Source organism: Medicago truncatula, chromosome 1 (assembly GCF_003473485.1).
Source record: "Medicago truncatula cultivar Jemalong A17 chromosome 1, MtrunA17r5.0-ANR, whole genome shotgun sequence".
Classification (NCBI taxonomy): Eukaryota; Viridiplantae; Streptophyta; class Magnoliopsida; order Fabales; family Fabaceae; genus Medicago; species Medicago truncatula.
In genome coordinates this window covers 26,561,993-26,582,782 of record NC_053042.1, presented here as the reverse complement: position 1 = coordinate 26,582,782, position 20,790 = coordinate 26,561,993, and the positions used below count along the sequence as shown (strand labels likewise).

Genomic DNA, 20,790 nt, shown 5'->3' with positions numbered 1-20,790 from the left:
TGTGTTTACTGAACGTAAAGAGTCTAAGGAAGAGAAGAAGAATACACAAAATTTATAGTGGTTCATCTAATATGGGCTAATCCACTTATTGGGAAAAACTCAAGTCCCACATCGTATAGATGAGAGTTTATAAAGAGGAGACACTCCTCACCTCACAAGCTGGATTTGTAAGGATGCGTTACGCCCTAAATTTCAATATGGTATCAAAGCTTGTCGAATTCAAGGGCTGCCTAAACCTATTCATGCACCAAGCCCAAAGAGTGTTGGGCGTGACGGAGGTGTATTGGGAAAAACCCAAGTCCCACATCAAATAAATGAGACTCTTGATGAGACTTTATAAAGAGGAGACACTCCTCGCCTCACAAGCCGGTTTTGTAAGGATGAGTTAGGCCCCAAATTTCACTACCCCTCACAATCTTGTAAGAATTTCCACTATGATGCTTGAGATAACTTCTCAATTCCTGCACCGAACAATCTTTTGAAAATTTAAGGGCTGCCTAAACCTATTCGCGCACCAAGCCCAAAGAGTGTTGGGCGAGACTGGGGTGTATTGGGAAAAACCCAAGTCCCACATCAGATAGATGAGAGTTTATAAAGAGGAGGCACTCCTCACCTCACAAACCGGTTTTGTAAGGATGAGTTAGGCCCCAAATTTCAATACCACTCCTCACAATCTTGTGAGAATTTCCACTATGATGCTTGAGATAACCTCTCAATTCCTGCACCGAACAACCTTGTTCCCTTATAAAGAGGAGACACTCCTTACCTTACAAGTCGGTTCTGTAAGGATGTGTTAGACCCCAAAATTCAATACCACTCCTCACAATCTTGTGAGAATTTCCACCATGATGCTTAAGATAACTTCTCAACTCTAGCACCGAACAACCTTGTTCCCTTAGAACAATTACAACCTGTATTCTCTACGCCTCAGCAGGCTCCCAACCAGTGGCGGAACCATAAATTTTATCGAGCCTAGGCAAAATTTTGACCTCAAATTCACATGTGCCACAATATATAAATAGACATAAATCAAAATATAATAGGCTCGTTATTTTGTCGATAAAAGTACAATTTAAAATAAGAGAGATGAAACATAACTTGCCAAAATAATTTGTTGGGGGAGCCAAAATAATTTGTAATATAAATTAAACAGTTTCATTAAAAAACAATGAGTGATTAATAGTCTAGTGATTTTTTTGAATAAACTATAAAAAATATACTAGAAATATTAAAAATAGGCAGGAGCAGGACTCAAACCTGTGACAATTCGCTGAAAGCTCGGTCACCCTTCCATTGCAACCAACGAAAATTTGTGATATATTTATGCCTAATATCGTATGTATAGGAAATCTGGGGGATGTCATGGCTCTCATAGGTCCCCAAGGAGATCCGCTCCTTAGTATGGGTTGAGCCTAGGCTGTGTGCCCAGGCTAGCTGGGTGGTAAATCCGCCCCTGCTCCCAACTTTTTTTGCTAAGTCGCACAAGACTTTACAACTTTCTACTCAACCTACACTTTAATACTCTTAAAGTTAGATGAGATTTTTCTCTTACAATTTATTTAGAAGTTTGAAAGAATTAGGACAAGATGAAGAAGAAGAGATGAAGAAGATTATCTTTAAAAAGATAAGAGAAGTTTGCTTCACACTCTTAAAGATTTTAGGAATCTTTAGAGATGATTTGTGAAATCATTGTTGCTATGAAGCTTTAAACACTTTTAATAAGTTGTTTAAGTATGCTTGTTAGTTGTGTGCAACACACGGGTTGTTTAAAAACTATATGAGAACTCACTGATTCTTCAAAGATATGTGTGTTGCTTGGTCAATAAGTTAAGGAAATATTGTTTCCTTAAACAATAAAGGACGCGCGTACAAGTAGGCAAGAACTCAGGCACACTGAACCGTGCCAGGATGTTGGAACATAGTATCCAACAACTTACACAACAAGGATATTTATTTTAGCAACAATGCAGCCAATACAAATACCCAACAATCTCCCCCTTTGACAAATTTTTGGCTAAAACAAATTAAGGTCAACTCCAAAGAATAAAGAGGGATACAGAAGACTATTTCTCCAAGAGCATGAACACATACCTATGAAGAAACAGCTAGCACAAATAATCTAAAGGGATACCTTAGATACACTTCCTCAAGTCATCACGAACACATATTCAAGAAGAAGAAGTAGCAGGCAGTATCACTAAAGAAGTAACAGACGTGTGCTTACTAGAATACCTCACGAGTCTTCAATCACAGCTTCTGCTGGTAGAGGTATTACACTTATCAGAGACATGCAGCAGCGAATAAGATATATGCATAGTCTCATAAGAGCAGAGGAAAAATAAATTCCTATGCTACAGAGAGGAAACACAAGTTCCCACAAACAATGGATGTTTCGACATCCTTCACAACATAGACCAGAGGAAAAATAAAAACTTATGCTACAGACAGGAAACATAAGTTTCCATACAGTGGATGTTCACACATCCTTCACCATAAAGAGCAGAGGAGAAATCCTATGCTACACCAAGGGAAGATAACTTCCCACAGACATGAGTACCTGCCACACATAGAGGCAAGGAAAAATAAATTTCCAAACCTACAGAATAGGATGTTCCAACAACCTATACCACATCATACATGATCACCTATCATGCATAGAAGCAAGGGAAAAAATAAATTTCCCATACTTACATAGCACTGTCACTAACCACAAATAGAAGCATGAAAAACAAATTCTCATACTTACAAGTGACATGCATGGATGTCTTCAGAGTATTGTCACCAACCATAAATAGAAGCAAGGGAAAAATAAATTATCATACTTAAAAGTGACAGACATGGATGTTTAAACATCTCGCTTAACATCCTTTCATCCAGCTTGGACTAGCACAAGCACACATAGAAGTATCACTCCCCCTGAATATGAGAACCTATGAGTGACTACTTACAAGAATATTCCATTACTCCCCTGGATACATGCATATAGATATTCTGAACACTCAAAAACTCCTAATGCATAGACAATAAATTCAGAATCTGGACATAGAATCTTTCAAGGAATATTCACCAACTAGCTGACCTATCAACAAACCTATCAATGGTCACACAGAAACACCTAGACTTTTAAAAGTCATACACATAAACATGTTCCATAATATAAAGCAACAGCAGGGAACATGTACACTTGAATATTCTGAGAAAAAATAAATTCTCAGATCAACATAGAGATGTTGTAGCACCAGTGCTAACATCTACACTAACCTTCACAGACATGTTCCAATATTCCAGAGAACATCAGCAAGGAACATGTACACAATAAAAGCTGAGAAAAATAAATTCTCAGACAATATAGAGATGTTGCAACATCAGTAACAACATCTACACAAACCTGAAATAGTTGAAAAGTAAATGCAACAACATGAGAATACAGGCAAACATGCATAATAGGCATATCATACATAAAGCTGCAAAATAAATGCAGACACAAAGATACATGCAGAAGCACATATATAGGCATAAGGAGTATAGATATAATAGTTTTCTCCCCCTTTTTAGCCACAAAATATACCAAACAAACATCAGGAGTATTTCAGTGCAGTATACCCCACAAATCAAAGACGTGCAAAAAGAGATTTGATAACACGTCTTACAACACATATGATCAAGTCTCCTCATGTAGGCAAATTCCCAACTTGCCCCTTAGTTTTTCAAATTGTTTAGCATCTAAAGCCTTGGTGAAAATATCTACCAGTTGCTCCTCTGTGTCAACATGCTCAAGTGTCATAACCTTTTCTTCAACAAGATCTCTGATGAAATGATGTCGAATGTCAATGTGCTTTGTTCTGCTATGTTGAATAAGATTCTTGGAAATGTTGATATATAGCATTTAGGTTGTCACAATATAAGGTTAGAACATATTGTTCAACATTATACCCCTTCAACTTCTGCTTCATCCAAACAAGTTGAGAACAAACTACTCCCGGCTGCTATGTGTTCAGCTTTAGCAGTAGATAGAGACACACAGTTTTGTTTCTTACTAAACCGGGAAATCAGATTATTTCCTAGAAAGAAACATCCTTCAGAGGTAATTTTTCTGTCATCAACACTTTCTGCCCGATCTGCATCACAGTAACCCACCAGCTTAGAGTCTTCACTGTATGAGTATAAGATCCCATAATCACTGGTGCTATTGATATATTTCAGTATCCTCTTCACTTGAGTAAGATGACTCATCTTTGGTTCAGCTTGATACCTTGCACACACACCTACAACAAACGTAATATCTGGCCTGCTTGCAGTAAGATATAGTAAACTCCCAATCATGCTTCTGTACATGCTTTGATCAACTGATATACCACTTTCATCCTTTGTCAGCTTCAAGTGAGTGGCAGCTGAAGTTCTCTTGTGAGCACCATTATGCAAGCTAAATTTCTTCACAATGTTCTTGGCATATTTACTCTGAGAAATGAAGATAATATCCTCCATTTGTTTAACCTGAAGCCCAAGAAAATACGTCAACTCACCAACTAAGCTCATCCCAAACTCAGACTGCATTTGCTGAATGAAATGTTGAACCATCTTATTCAACATTCCACCAAAACCAATATCATCAACATATATCTGAACATTCTTATGTGATGTACTTTTAAGTAATTTTATATTTATACCAACTAAATTTATCAAAGACTTTAATTTAAAATTAGTAGCTTTTAAACTATAAACTATCATAAACTAGTTTTTCAACTGTCAACTATCTTATCAGTCATTAGATATAGCTTGTAGATTTTTTTTACCAAACAAAACCTTAAAAAAAAATATTTTTGTGAGTTAAAATTTAGGGTTAAATATGTTTTTGGTCTCTATAAATATACAAACTTTTCATTTTAGTCCCTCTAAAATTTTTCTTCAACTTTTAGTCCCTATAAAATTTTCAATAACTACTTTTGGTCCCTATTTTTATGTAATTTTTTGTCTTTTTTAATGAAATTGTGCAGAAATTCATAGAATAATGTTAGTTATCTTCTATTGTGCATGAGTAATAAAATTGTTATATACTTATCTTACTAGAGTAATACACGTAACTAAGATTTTTTTTAAGGAAGATTTTTATTATTTTTTTTGTTACGTAACAAAAAGAAACTGAATAAAAAAACAAACTTAACTTGTCTTTTTTTGGTAACAAACTGTACATTAATATCTATATATATGGTAAGTTGACAATCATAATTTCTCAAGTTTATATTTATATTATTATATTTTTTTAAAAGAAAGCTTATCATATATTATTATACTTGTGTATGATGATGTTTAGATTATTTATTTACACCTCGAATGTTAATTTTGTCTTATATGCAATATTGATATTTTTTTTAAGGACGAATATTGATTATACTATATATATAATTAATATATTATAATATTATTTTTTACATCTTTATTAATTTTATAAAAAAAAATCTTGACAATTGTGATTCGATTCTTTGATTTTTTTGTTAAATTAAAAATATTTAAAATTTCGATAATTGCTTATGTAATGTCACATCTAAACACTTCAAATTTATGTAAGTACTTTTTAGTGAAAATATTCAAACATAAATAGCTTATCAAATACAAGAGCTTATGATGTACTCTAGCTTTAATATTATAAGTCATAATACTATAAACATCTATATAAATTATTTATCCAAACGGAACCTTAACCATAAAATTTAAAATAAAGGATCGAGAGGAGAATTAAGTTAAGTTTAAGTATAAACCATAACAAACCCGCAGAATCAGCTAAAGAAGCGGAGCGTTACCCTTTAACCACTCTCAAATTCCAATTTCACAGTGAAAATCACAGCATACCACTTCACTCTCCATTCACACCCAAATGAAACCGATAATATTTGGCGTCATCTCTCCCAACAACTATCCCTAATCTCTCTCCTCCTTCTTCAAAACATTCAATTCCAATTCTAAAATTTCACTCAAACTAACCCTATAAAATAAAACCCTTTTACCCCTATCCCAATCTCAATTCTCAATTCAAATCTCAACAACAAAATGAAAGCTTCATTGAAATTCCGTGATGAACAAAAGAAACCCTTATTAAGAGCCAAAGTACCCTTAAGTATTCTAGGAACACCATTCCAAAGTGGAATCGTTGCTGGTGATTCTAAAGAATTAACACTTAATCTCTCAACTTTCTTCCAATCCGGTCCAACGTTGAAACTCGCCTACCGACCCAACGACTCACAAAACCCGTTTTCATTGATCGTGAAAACCGGCACTGGACCGTTCGGTTCACCGATGTCGAGTTCTATGCTGATGAGTTGCGAGTTCAATTTGCTGAACCGGAATGATAAAACCGGTTCGCCTCAACCGCTTTTCATGCTTCATTTTAAACCTAGGTTTGGGGATTTTTCATTTAAGAAAACTCAGAGTTCGATTTTAGATGTGAAGGGTTATGCTTTTCCGCAAAACGGTGGCGTTTTGGGGAATGATGATACGAAATTTGAGTTTGTTGAATCTCCGGTGATTGGTGGGTTTAGTGTTGGGAAGGTGCCGTCGGCTGGGGCTATTGCGGGGTTGTTTTCGGGGACTGAAGTTGCGGCGAGGACTAGGGTTCCAATTAGGGGACGTGCCGCGGTGAATTTTAGATGGGGGGTTAGGGTTCCGGCTGAGGTTAAGGGCGAAAGCGCGTTTGGAAGGGTTCCGTTTCTTGTGATGGATAAAATTGGGGTGGAACATTTGCCGGCAGAATGTGGCAATTTAAAGAATTTGAAGAAAGGAAAGGTTGGTGCTGCTGGAGTTGGTGTTCCAACGAGTGCTGATGTGGCCGAGACGTGTTTTGCTGTGAAGAGGCAAATGGAGGTTTTGCAGGCGGAAAATGGATTGCTGAGGAATGCTGTCGAGGATCTTCGGAGAGAATTTGCTAGTGTAAGGATTGGAGGAGGGAAAAGCTTCGAGGGGAGAAAGAATGAGAAGAAAACCGGGTCAGATTTTAGTGGTTATCCTGGGAAATCGACCGAGGCTGATGCGAGCAAGGAATTGGAGAAGGCGTTGAGGGGAGCCACCACTGTTGGAGCTTGAATTCAAAATAGATGTAGTCGGCTTTATGGTGCAGTCAATTGCAGACCGTTAGGTTACGAAAGATAGGATCCAAGTTCGTTTGAATTCTTGTCGAACCGTGCTTTTATTTTACAATTTTGTTTATAATATTTCTGGTGGAGTAGCATTATGTTTTTTCTGTCACAAATTTCTAGTGTCAGTTTTGGAACTGCAAATTTACTTTATTGTCATATGAATAATGATGATATGAATGATGATGATGATATAAATATTTTAATTTGGTTGGTTTATCATATTCGATTCGAGGCATGTTCTTAGTTTTTATTTTTTCAATTTTAAATAAATATGTTGATTTTGTTGGTTTATCATATTCAATCAGAAATGTTAAGTTCAGCTATGGAGATGGAACAAAATTGAAATCAAATTGGTTTTAGTTATAACTTCTTAGATATCAGTGTCATCTTAGAATTTAGGCTGTATAATTGTTTCGAGGTTGGCAAAACACTCGAGTAGATTAGTTCTGAACACAACAATGACTTCCTTTTATGTTTTTTTGTTTTGGAAAGTGATGCAATGTTTGAAAAAAAATCTGCACAGTGGATACTTATTTGTTCAAATGAGATCAATGAGCTTATCAGACACATTTTTGAATGGAAAAATAATTCATTCATTGGGGACCAAAGAATTCCAATGTTGCAAGAATGCAAACTAAGCATCTTCGATCCAAATCTCTGAGGATCTGGATTTGAATCACTGAATGGCACTTCGAAATCGTGTGTTTTTAGCTGTTTATTGTCTCTAACGTTATTCAGATCTGGTAATAATTATGCTGATTTGGTTGACAATATAATATGCACTTATGCAGTAGGAATAGTGCTGTGTGTATTTTCAACTATAAATAGATTATTATACATTTATTTCTTAAGATTTTCAGTTCAGAAATATAGAGGGAAAGGAATCAAATTTGAATTGATAACTGATGATAATGTAAAATTTGAAATTTAAATGTTTACTCTGTTCATGAATTTAGATACTACATCAGATAAGACAAATCTATTGCAATAATGGAGGGCTGCAAATGAGACAATTATTGGCAATAATATAATTCAATAAGAGGGAAATAGACCATTTGAATTTGAAAAATTCAACAAATGCTGCCAACTGTTTTTTAAACCTCATCTTCAAAATTAGGTAAAGTACATTTGAATTCTATTAATTGAACATAAGAAAAATAAAAGTGGACTCGCGCCATCTTGTCTGTCTTAGTTTTAAGTTCAGAGTTGATTTTAGTACCTAAGGAATGTAGAGGGATATGAACATTCTTCAAAATCAATTTGTTCTTAGAGCACCATAAATCCCACTAAAGAATGGATTCAAATCTACAGTGTCTCAAGTTCCTCGTTACACCTGGACGAGACTTTGTCTAACATACACAAGTAAATCACTCTTGTACACAAGTCTACTTTCTTCCATTTTTTTAGAGGAAAACTTAACCTTCATGTGCACCATAGACTTGACCCAACTTAAATACTCCAGATATCGAGATTGACACGGGTAGGATGAATTGGTTGAGTAGCATTATTTTTACCGAGTGCCATTTTTACCGAGTTGAATCCGGTCTTCTGTAAGTGTCTAGACATGGGCATTGTTCATAAGGATGTAAAGGATTCAATATGTGATGTTGATAACAGATTTAGAAAATCCTAACACTGAGGCTAAATACTCATATCCTTATCACCTTATGCAACATAGCTTACATGTTACTTTTCAAGGTGTTTGCCAACCGTATGAAAGTGGTTATTATGCCTTAAACGCATCTATTACATTCACTCTGGCTTTGGTGAGGGAAGATATACATTGGCCAATATCATAGTCTCATACGATTAATCCATTATATGAAACACGCGTCTGAAGGAAATAAGAGAGTTCTTAAAATTTGATATTAGCATAACTCACACATGGTCATGGGATGGGAGTGATGGAATTTGCTACTAAATGGATTTTCTATGTGATGATTTTTCTAATCAATCTCTGTGGTTAAACACAAAGTAGTTACTCTCATTTACTCTATGAGAGGCCTCCATCGTGGAGATTCCCTCTCAACATACCTCCTCCATAAAACCGAAGCAAAGAGAAAAAAAGATTAAAAAATTAAAAAATTAAACACACATTCTTAGGCATGCAATCCTCAAATATTAATAAAGGATACTCCAAAGGTCTCTAGGAGGAGTCTTCAAATTTATTACATCAAAATAACTATGAATTAAACTATGGTTAGCTAACCAATCCACCCTTCTATTTCCTTTCCGCCACGTGTGCTTGATCTAGATCTACAATTCAAGTTTATGAACCCTTAGATACGACACATCAAGATGGCGGAGGCCCCATTAAGATTGTATCTCCATGTGACTATGTCAATCAGTAATTTGGACTAACTTTCTACAATGAGGTGGGTCACTCCTCCTCTTTGAGCCAAATCCATTCTTGCGTACACACTACACATTTAAACATGCAGAGTATCAAACATACCAATCTCCGTAACAAACCACCGCATCCAACAAGATCCACCGACTTTTTATAAGTTCCATCACAGTTAATCTTGATCCAATTCAGGTAGACGCTTGAACAAAAAGAGATTTCTATCGTACAAAAATTTGTAAATGACACATGAATTAAAACATATAATTAATTTTATATTAGAAAGATAGATTATAATCTACTTGCAAAATTACTCTTCATGAATAGTATTAAAAAAAGAAATTACAACAATAAAAAAATATATATTAATAAAAGAAACTTATTTGTTTCTTCAAAAAAGATAAAGTGGGAAAATTTATTTTTGTTGAAATGATAGCTTTTTGTGGGGTCATGAGAATACGTACAATAGTGTTTGAACATTGAGTACCAATTTGGTTATCGGTTGAAATTATTTTGAACCCAAATTATCGGTAGATAGAATTATCTCTGTACAAAATAGGTTTGGACTTGTACATATCTTTTACAACGTAAATTCCATTGTATACGATTTCCACTTCCCATATCATCAATTCCCTAATCTTATGTAAAGTAATGATGATTCTTGTATGAATCCATCAATCAATCAACCCCTTTTCACAAAAGGATCTTTATTCTTCAATGTTCCATCAAAGCAAAAAAAATGTTGAATTGTGATGGATTCAACATAACACAACACAGATCTCTTGGAATTGGAATTGCTCAATTTTCAGGTACTGCTCTTATCTTTTGATTACATTTTATGTTAGATTTGCTAAATTATGTGGTCTCTGATTGTTTAGATTTGCTATCCATTACCAAATAGATTGTTTATACTACAATAGACTTGTATGAAACACTAACAGATACTACTGACACGTAGACACCAATAATAATTTAAAAGAATGGAAGTAATTGAACGTGCCGGGCACCGATAAGTCAGACACTGAACACACCTTCAATTTGAAGTGTCGGTGCCACATAGATAAACCGTTTGTTTTAGATTGTTTTTGTTTCATAAATTGCTGAACTTAACTATCCATTTGGGAGGAGTTGATTGGATTTAAAGTAATTAGCACACAAATCTTGATGGATAGTGAAGTGAATATAATAACAATCCTTCAGATTCAGACAGAATCAACTAAGTAGAATGAAATGGCATTCTTCATTCCTCTGTTCAGGACCATCAGAGACTCTTAATTGCTGTGCTAACTTTGAGGATCGCGTCTATTACTAATTGTTGTCACTCATCCTTATGGAATCGGATAGTATTTTCATGCTCTCATGGCTCTAGGAGTAGCACTTTTGCTGCCTTGAATGCCTTCTATTCTCTTGGTTAATTTTACTGATAGTGCTAGCATCTACTTCTATATTAAAGTTCTTCAATTCCCATTGCTATTATGTAAATTGATCTGACTAGTTAGTTACGTCCGCTATCGCAACAAAGTGTGGTATAACAGTCCTTAGGCGTTGTGCAAGAACCTGTAACATTGCTAACAATCTGATAACTACTGTAGTGGCAACATTGAAAACCCGATTTACCCACAATTGATAGCTGTGCTTTTTTTTTTTGGGGGACTTTTGAAATAGGTTTGTGCATCTGCTCTATACTCACTTGTTTTCGTAAGTAAAACGGCAAAACGCAGGCGTCTGCTCGTCACTCTTTATTATATTTTCGACAACCATTTATGCAATTTGTAGATACCTTCATTTTACAGTTTTGTGCGCAGGCTGTGTTCTGTTATAGGTTTCCCCTCTGTGCAAGCTGTTTTGACTAATATTGGCTGCCCCTTGTTGTGTTAGTTCTCTCCTATGAAGCACGGATATAGACACGGACACCGGACACGACACTGACACGCCGACACAACTAATAATTTGAAAAAATCACATAATTTAGTGTAATTACAAGTGTCGGTGTCGGACACGACACCGGGACACGTCTAATCCGAGGAGTGTCCGTGCTTCATAGGTTCTCTCCCTCTACCCAGTGCTTTATAGATATTGAGGTTGAATATTAGTAACAAATCAATAATTTATTAGTTGCATAGAAGCAAGTAATAAAACCGTGAGGTTGAATATTAGTAGCAACCAATAATTTATTAGTAACAAACTATGCTTAGGGGCTAAAACTTTGTTTGAGCTTTTATGTATATAAATTTCTTGTATCATTTTAGTAAACTTTAGCATAGCAGCAGAGCACCAACCTCTGCAAGGAAGGTTGTACAATCTTTGTAGCTACAGCTAATTAAAAGCCTGAGATTGACTACATGATGTAGATTTTGCCACACATGCAAGTCTCCATTATAGTACAAATTAATGTCAAACCATTTTAAGCAACTTTAAGATGAAGCATCATTGCACGGTCAACTTTTTTGGCATAAATCGGTCATCCTCCGCGTGCAACAACAAAGACTAATCCTTAAATAGACAGCTAATTCTCTAAGTTTTTTAACGTTGCTGCATATCCAAGGCTAAATTTGAACCCAGGACATTGGTAAAAGTAGATGAGACCCATGTCAAATCATCTAAGAGCTCTTGGGTATTGCATAGTAATTTTGCTTTATGAATCTATATATTACATACATAAATTTTCCTTTTTCCTTCCATTACATGCATATTCTTATACTCTCCATGGTCTCAATAATTGTGTGGCAGGTACTAAAGGTTTAGAAAGGGATTCAAGACATTTCACAGGCTCTGAAGAGAAGCAAATTGAGAAAAATGCACCAAACTACTTTTCATTTCAGTTTTAACATTTTAAATTTGCATTAAGATAAAACAATTTATGTGCCAAATAAATGAGTCTCTATATCCTTAATTGTAGCTGAACACAGAATGCACACGTGGGCATTTTCAGAGACAAAAGTCTGGAGAAATGAAAATTAAAATGACAGAAAGTGAATCTGTAAGAGGACTTTCTTTGAACATTTTATGCTGTTTAGTTGCATATACATTTCACACACAGTCAGACTTCTACATGAGACTTCAAGAGTGCAAACAATCATCTTCCAGGGTCACGATTGTCTCCACCATGCAGCTGATTTACGTGCTCTAATCCTCTTTCCAGTAATTGTCCATGCGAATACGGTTGTTCTCCATCTGTTATATGGCAAAAAAATAAAAAATAAGTTACACAATTTACAACCATGATAATTACTTGTGAAAAACATACAGTTCAAATCTATTGTGAGTTAATCCTTGGCGCTTGATGGACACCTCAAGCATGTATAACCAATTGTGCAAACAAAGCCACCACTTAACATAATACACACCACTTGTTGATTCTCAAATATGCACTCAGTGTTAGTTTGGCTAGCAAAGAATTACAAGAAATCATTTTTTTTCTGCCTCTTTATCCATACAATCACATTATGATGCAACAAATAGTCCACTGATTACTCTCCTTACCTCTCACTTCCCTCTTTATCCAAAATGCTAAAAAGCTATTGTTTATTTTCAAATTGGAGAATTGCTATAATATGTTCTTATGGCCAACACTACAAAATGATATACTTTATATTTCATTCAATAACAGCAAACTTTTGTTAACTTATCATGAACAGAAAAGTTGATTTCAATATACAAGTTGAGTTTCAATAAACTAAACGTATGAAGCAAAATTATGTAGACATCTAATTATTACCACTTTCACCATCTGATGCATCTGCAATCCTCGAAATTGCGTCGACGAGAGCCTGCTCATGCTCCTATACAACATTACAATCAACAATCAGAAAATATGAACAATAACCATGTGGCATTAAAGTTGACAATAAGTAATTTCATGATGGTTAGCGACTGTACTTTCAGCATTTGCTTTGCTTTCTCAAGCTCCACAGAATCTGGATGACTTGCAGCAAAAACCCTTTCCACCTGTTATATAACATAAGCGGCATTAAAAACTAAAGAACTTCCTTATCTTTTCACCCGTTTCTCAATAAGGTTTCTTAGGTAAGTCATATCTACCTCCTTAACTAATGAATCTGTGTTTAGCAACTCAATTTCGTCCGGAACTCTATTTCCAATACCATTTTGTGGCGGCATGAGTTCTTTTCTAGAGTGAAATCTTGGATGTCCTCTCCCTCTTCCAGCACCTAAAGTATCACCACCATGGCCAAAGAATTTCTTAGCTCCACGACCTTGCCCGCTATGTCCACCTCTGTGTAGTATGCCCGGTTCTTCACCTTCCCATCGTATATCCTCGGGTGGTATCTGCAATCAATAAGCTTTTAGCTCATCCGAACCAGAAACTTGTAGCAAAATAATAAACATGATTTATTTTGCACAAATAGTTATCATATTCAGAACGCCCAAGGGTGTAAGCACATTAAAATCATTACTGCATTTAAACCTATATTTGCTTAAACATCTCTATCCAAAAAATGCCAGGACAACAACTTAGTCTAAGACATATACTATCCAGACTACATACCATCAATAATAAGAATTGTCGGTGTTTCGTAAAAAAACTGAATTGTTAAGGTTGAGAGAAGGAGAAGAATAGAGCTCTGTTTGCAAAAGAAGGAGAAAACAGAGACCTGTGTTTGCAGAGAACAGTTTGCACTTGAGAAGAAGAATTAAAGTTACTTAACATACATCAAAATGACCAATATTCCCTTAAAAATGAAGCAGAATGGTTAAAATAGAGAGGTCATTTAGGGATTGATTGCAAACCATAGTTGCAAACATGGAAACACAAACTGTGAACAATTGTGCTGCGATTCTTGGCCACAACCACCGCTCCTATTGAACGCATATCGCCGGTGAACATATCACACTTGACGCCGCCACTGGACCCTTTTTTGCAATCGCACGCTATAGCAGTGCAATCTACACCATAGGGCATTGGAGAAAATGGGCATCGAGTGAGGTGCCACACAGTTTGATGTTAACTGTTGGTTGGTGCTTTATTTGATGTAAGTAATGGTTAAAACCTAATCAATTATTGTTCTACCCATTCCCAAGTCTCATTTGCTTTATTAATATCTTAATTTCTTGCTTTATTCATTCGATGTTATTTGCTTTATTCCCTATGCAACAACAGACTGGGAATAAATACCTCTTTGAGATCAACCCATTCCCAAGTCTCATTCGCTTTATGAATATCATAAACCAAAGCATGCCGGCCCTGCAAAGAGTAAAAAACAAATGAGTAAGAGTTTCCTAAGAAGTTATTAATTTTTCTTTGAGATGATTAATATACATTGCAATTCAAGGTTCAGACCCTAATCGCATCTGAGTGTTTTCATTACATCGGGGGGGGATGACTTTCTATACTTGAACATTAGAAAAAAGGCATCTTAAATGAGAAAACAAATTAGACCAATCCACATAATTAACCCTACACACAATACTATATCAACCCAGTGAAAACTCCAACTAGGAACACTAACCTCGTAATATATCTACATGTTAAAAATGGATTTTGACAGTTCTGAAGACCTAAACATACCTCAGCATGGTTGTAATCAGTTATGAGAGCTTCATAGAAGTGATTGTCTTCAGGCCATCTAGTCCAAACTCTCTTCCCAATCAATGGATCAGCAGGTGCATTCAGATTACTAGAAGAATTGCGATTTGCGAAATGTCTAGCCCCAGTGGGAGTAGAAGCGTACTGTACAGGCTTCACTGAAGACAAACCAGGCAATGACTGACCCTGCAAAATTTGGTAGAAAATTAAAAACTAAATGGACATCAATAAATTACTTTTCTTTGTGATAGTTGAGTAAATAATTTAAGTAGAATGGAATTAGTCGACTTTTAGCCACTGGCTATTAAAACCATCTCCTACAATTGCAGTATGAGTACAAAGATACTAACAGTACTGTTAATGCTCACATCACATCACATAAAACAAGAGAGGGTAGTACCGAATGTGATGTCTTCGGTTTTTTGCGGGAAGCTGAAACGGTTGGACTGGGTAAAATGTCATGAACAGGCTGAGATGTGGTGCGCCTTGGAGGTTGGTAAATGCCAGTTTGTCTCCAATCCCTGATTGCATTTCGCATCAGATAACATTGTGAAAGAAAAAAAGGAATCTGAAACTTTGGATATTTTTAGCTGTCATTACAATTCAGAATTAGTCAGATAACTACAAATATAATACCTTATGCGGTGGATTATTTCATCGGAATTAACCCTGCCAAGAAGCTCCCTATGTTCGTCATCTGAAACCCTTAACTCTTTTCTGAGCTCAGTTATCAAACCTTCTTTTTCCTGATTAATAAATAAAAATAAAACACATGTTATATATAATTCTTCAAAACAAGACCAATATAAAAAGATAATATAAAAGATATAGAGGGAACTAGCTAAATATACACACCCAAGTAAGAGCATCGGACTGAGCTTTAAAAGCACGCAAGACAGCGGAGTATGCATCTTGCTCAAGTTGATGAATTTGAACCTCCATGTCAGTTTCCCTGTCCAATCAATAGCGTGAAACAGAAGCTACAGCAGATTTTTCATATCCCACAACACTGGTACCTCTCAGAACTGTATTTTGATTGAAGGGAGAAAGACCATCATCAGTACTTGAATTTTTTTATGAAAAACGAACACACATATAAAGAAACAAGGACATCATTGTAAACTACCAAATTTAACTTTGCCTAAATGTATTGATTCATCCATTCTTGGTAGAAAAGATCTTTGTGAGTACTCATAACACCACTTCTCAGTTCAAGAAATAGAGGACTTTTCTTTAATTTGCAGTATTCTACTATCAAGGTTATGTAACACAGCTCTGATGCTTTTTTTTTTTTTTTTTTTGTAATTGTTAGTTGAACGTGCAATATCTTAGTAATAACTATCTTCTGTTACTTGAATCTTTTAGATTTTGTTAGTTGGTGATGTTATAAGTTTCTGTTCATAACCAACTACTGTAACTGTTTGTAACTAACTATTTTAATGCTCAGCTATTTATCTTGGTTCTTATAGCATAGATAAGACAGGCATGAATAAACAGCAGTTGCTCTGAAAATATTGTTCCAAGTTTTCTCTAGCTTTCTTACATTTTCTATCCTACATAACATGGTACCGGAGTCATTGATCTAAAATGACCTGTGAATATCCTAGCTACCACAACTACCACCACATTAATCTCAAACCATTGCAAGTTCTGTTTTAAGATTCAAGACCACTGGCACCCTAATCTTCATTGTTTTCCAGTGCCATTTTCTGATTTGAATACCTACTCACAATTTCGGAAAAGCTTGATTATCACAACATTATTACTTGTCATCGCCTAAAGAGGGTGCAAATTACTTATATAACCCTTCCATGTTCAGTACAGATTGGTGGTTGGGGCATTCCAATAACACCAAGTACAAAACATCATCATTTATATGCATCAATTTTCACAATATGCAATTTCTTGATAAAATTTCCAACAGAAATCATCCTCAACATAAACCAGGGGTGGATCTCACGTCGAGTTATACTAAAACCGTACCACTCGCGGATAAAACAAAAAGCGACAAAAATCCGGTGCCGTATATAGGCGGAACACCGCAAACAAAAACCCCTGGAACCGCGAAATTCCAAACCAAAATAACCCACCTCCCTCCCAACTAGACCTGAAGCTAAATTATACTTGGTGGTAAAAAAATAACAGCAACCAAAAAAACTTTGGCAGTACACTAAAACCCAACCAAGCATACTATTGCTTCAAACAGCAGGTCCCTAACCAAAACAAAGCGCTGACATACTATTCGATGGTTCTTGATTAGCCGAAGAACTAGCTTTGTCTCTAGAAAGCACGGGAAAAAATTTCTTCATCCTATAAAACACACAATCATTGGTACAAGTAACTGATATAAGATTTTCTTGTGCTAATAAGTTGAACAACCTTTAGTTTGAGAAACAGTGGCCAACCCCAGCTTCTACTAATCCAATTAACAAACTTACAAAAGTATTTAATATATACACTTCTAAGTTCTAACAACAAAAAAAAAAAAGTATTTTGATATAACGAAATCTGTCTATATGTGACAAACATGTACAAAATGAGCTAGTATATGCATAAACAAATATTAAACAGTTAAATACCTAATCTAAAGGAAATCAAATTCCACTAGTAACAGAGTGGATCTTGTTATTGTTGTTGGGAAGTTTTCCATTTACACGGTCACGAAAGCTCTTTAGAAAACTGGATTCCACAAGAAGAAATTGCAGGACACCTTAATCTAAGATTATAAGAAATATATCATTTGAATCTACCACAAAGACAAAGGAAACTCTTAACAATTTTAAAACCCTAAAACAAACAATTGGAGAATGAGGGAGAAATTGGAGAATCAATGGCTTACCTTAGAATCAATGAAGAGTTGTTGCTGTTAGTTGAGATTGAGAGAGATTGAAATTTGAGAGAGAATGAAAAGAGAAGAGAGGCGTACGTGTTGTAAGAAGGGAAAATGAAAGAGAAAGTGTGAGTGAATGTTATATGTGCTGATGTGTTTTATCTACTATTAAAAAAATATATATAGTGAAAAGCATGTGGAGCTATAGTCCCACATAGCTCCTACATACATCCGTCCCTGTGTCGCACCCACCTTGAGATTTTTTATTTTATTTCTCATTTTAGTTCACAGTTTACGCTTAGCCAATTTCTATTCCTTCTGCTGATTCTGGAATTTTTCCAGACTCAATTATTTGGTTAAGTGTTACATTTTCTGTTTGTAACTAGCTACTGTACTGCTCGTGTTTTCTCTACTAGATACCAACCCTCACGGTAGAGACAAACAGAGATGAATACAAAGCATTTTCTCTCAATATTTTCTGAAGCTTTTCTTTTTCTCGCTTACACTTTGTATCCTACACAATAGTTTTAAATATTATTTTCCAAATTTAACTGCGGTCCGCGGTCATGCACAAACAACTATTTTTCCCCCTCCTTTCATCCCCTTCACTTCAAACTTCAATTTGATTAATCTTTTCTCCAACTGTATTTATAACTGATAACCGATACTACAGCTGTAACCAACTCCTAACTAATTCACAACTGCCCAAACGCTCTCGGCTTTAGCCCCAATCACATAACAACAGCGCACGCAACTCATACAACTATGAACCATCCCTAAGTCTAACATTGATTCTTCAATTTTTTCACCCCTCAAATTAAATCTTGTTTTCATTACACTAATACATTTTCTTCTATTTTATGATAATGTCAACGTAATCAATTAAATCTCTCCAAAGAATTACAATTTCAACAATAAACCCTAAAAACACATTCTAAGCATCAATTTTCACAATATGCAATTTCATGATAAAATTTCCAACAGAAATCATCTTCAACATAACCAAACAACAAACTAAGAAGCAGTAGAAACCTCGTACAACTAATTAAGAAAAAAAAAATCAACATTAATTGTCAACATATTGAACATGTTAGAAAAACAAAACCCTAGAATGTGTGATTTGAACGAAGAACACAAGAAAGAGGAACAAAACTTACCGTTACGGTTGGAAATTGAACGGTCGTTAAATAACGACAATGTTGAAAGAAGATAGCGAAGAAGTGCGTTTTTGCTCTGTTACAGTGTTGAGTAGTTAGAGAAGAAAGAACGAAGGAGGGTTTTAGAGAGAGAAAGAAGAGAGAGACAGGGACAAGTTCAGAGGAACAAAGACACACGTGTATTTGAATAGTGTTGAGTAGAGATTCAAGAAAGAGAAAAAAAAGTGAAGGATTGAGAAAGAAAATGGATTTGTTTGTGTTTTATGTTGTGTTTGTTGAGGTGAAACGATGATGCAAGAGATGAGAGGGGTGTGTGTGTGTCTCTATTTATAAAGAATTCGTCACTCCGATCTGGTTGGTTATTCAGGTAATGGGCTTTTTTAAGTTTTTATGGGCTTTTTTAAAGCCCACTCTCAGGCTTTTATGGGCTTTTTTATTCAGATTTGCTACGGTCACTTGAGGATTTTGATCTTATCACTTTCAAAATTGCTCATTCACATCTGAAATTAGGTTATTAGCCCAAGTGGCAGATAATTACCTCCCGCTATCGATGGCAGCTAACTGCCGTTGGTTTCAGCTATGCTGACAGAACAACAATTCTTAACAGAATTTCTGTTTTTTAAGCACTAAAACGTCCATTTTTTTCTTTTCCAATCATCGACTACGGTCATTCACCGTATTCATTCATCGCATTCAATCAATTCATTCATTCAGTCAAAATAAAAAATAATGCAAAATCAAAATCAATTCCAAAGACAATGCAAATGTTATAGATAAAAACACGAATACGCAAATGTCATTAATTTACATTAAGAGCCAACAATTTCATAAAAAATAAAAATAAAATAAAAAAAACGATAATTTACAATCACAAAAACCCTAAAAAATAATTGACCATATCATGGGCCCTTCTCCTTCTCAGGGGAATCTGTAGCTCGGTCGTCGGCTGCATTTCATCCTGGATCCTCCTCAGCATACTTTGATTGTATTCATGTGGATCACCATCATGCAATGCCTCCTTCTAATGTCGTAGACGTTTCACATAATTTGGAGTGGGTTGGGACGCTCTCTGCATACTCCTACTCGATAATGACCTCCTCGTTATGAGACATAATACACAAAAATATAATTAATTATTTAAAAATATACATTATTTAATTATTTTCCTGTGTAAATATACCCAAATACAATTTCAAAATACTCATATAATTAGGGGTGAGCAAAAAGAACAATGAACCGAACCGAACAAAAAATAACCGAACCATTATAATGGTTCAAGAACCGAACCGTTAATTTATTAACAGTTCTTGAACCATAACCGAACCATCTTGAACCGAACCAAACCGTTTGAACCAAACCAAACCACTTGAACTGTTTTTTTTTTTTTAAGGAAACCACTTGAACTCTTTGTTGGATCTTTCCAAAAAAAACAACTTATTTAAAATAGGTTATTTTAAAAAGCTTTTTTTTATGCAAAACACCTTATTTTAAAAATAGCTTATTTTATGAAAACAACTTGTTTTAAAAAAACAGCTTATTTGAAAAACAGCTTATTTAAAAAAAAAAACTTATTCAAAACAGCTTATTTTATGCAAAACACCTTATTTTTAAAAAACAACTTATTCCAAACAGCTTATGTTATTAAAACAACTTATTTTAAAAAAACAGCTAATTTTATGCAAAATAGCTTATTTGAAAAACAACTTATTTTATGAAAAACACCTTATTTTAAAAACAGCTTATTTTCAAAAAACAACTTATTCAAAACATGTTTTGAATAAAATAAG

General features: G+C 35.0%; 2 protein-coding genes and 1 long non-coding RNA gene across 5 annotated transcripts; 2 read left to right on the top strand and 1 right to left on the bottom strand.

The window, feature by feature from the left end:
- The first annotated feature begins 5,776 nt into the window (after positions 1 to 5,776).
- On the top strand, positions 5,777 to 7,330 carry LOC25483511 (uncharacterized). Its single transcript, XM_013612207.3, has one exon. It carries the CDS (start codon positions 6,046 to 6,048, stop codon positions 7,072 to 7,074), a length of 1,029 nt encoding a protein of 342 aa, XP_013467661.1. The 5' UTR covers positions 5,777 to 6,045; the 3' UTR covers positions 7,075 to 7,330.
- Positions 7,331 to 9,901: 2,571 nt separating this feature from the next.
- Positions 9,902 to 12,699, top strand: LOC112419337 (uncharacterized). Its single transcript, XR_003009549.2, has 2 exons — positions 9,902 to 10,280; positions 12,202 to 12,699. It is a non-coding gene; the product is annotated as an uncharacterized lncRNA (long non-coding RNA).
- Positions 12,259 to 19,309, bottom strand: LOC25483510 (protein EMSY-LIKE 1). 3 transcript variants are annotated; one of them, XM_013612206.3, is made up of 12 exons: positions 19,004 to 19,309; positions 17,856 to 17,879; positions 17,596 to 17,695; positions 15,872 to 16,041; positions 15,653 to 15,762; positions 15,417 to 15,537; positions 14,999 to 15,202; positions 14,606 to 14,674; positions 13,513 to 13,758; positions 13,351 to 13,419; positions 13,190 to 13,253; positions 12,259 to 12,645 (listed from the first exon to the last, which is right to left on the bottom strand). In XM_013612206.3, exons 4-12 carry the CDS (start codon positions 15,956 to 15,958, stop codon positions 12,548 to 12,550), a joined length of 1,068 nt encoding a protein of 355 aa, XP_013467660.1. In that variant the 5' UTR covers positions 15,959 to 16,041; positions 17,596 to 17,695; positions 17,856 to 17,879; positions 19,004 to 19,309; the 3' UTR covers positions 12,259 to 12,547. The 3 variants fall into 3 exon arrangements, with proteins under 3 accessions (XP_013467660.1, XP_024632690.1, XP_024632684.1); XM_024776922.2 differs by lacking the exon at positions 17,856 to 17,879; XM_024776916.2 differs by lacking the exons at positions 17,596 to 17,695; positions 17,856 to 17,879 and having other exon boundaries at positions 12,269 to 12,645.
- Positions 19,310 to 20,790: the final 1,481 nt, after the last annotated feature.

What these genes read in the sequence shown, in the direction of transcription:
- LOC25483510 (XM_013612206.3), bottom strand. Translation starts at nt 15,958, where the DNA reads ATGGAGGTTCAAATTCATCAACTTGAGCAAGATGCATACTCCGCTGTC. An exon ending in AATGGGTTGATCTCAAAGAG is followed by an intron (nt 13,759 to 14,605) that starts GTATTTATTCCC and finishes TATTGATTGCAG; the next exon opens with ATACCACCCGAGGATATACG. An exon ending in TGCATCAGATGGTGAAAGTG is followed by an intron (nt 12,646 to 13,189) that starts GTAATAATTAGA and finishes GCCATATAACAG; the next exon opens with ATGGAGAACAACCGTATTCG.
- LOC25483511 (XM_013612207.3), top strand. Translation starts at nt 6,046, where the DNA reads ATGAAAGCTTCATTGAAATTCCGTGATGAACAAAAGAAACCCTTATTA.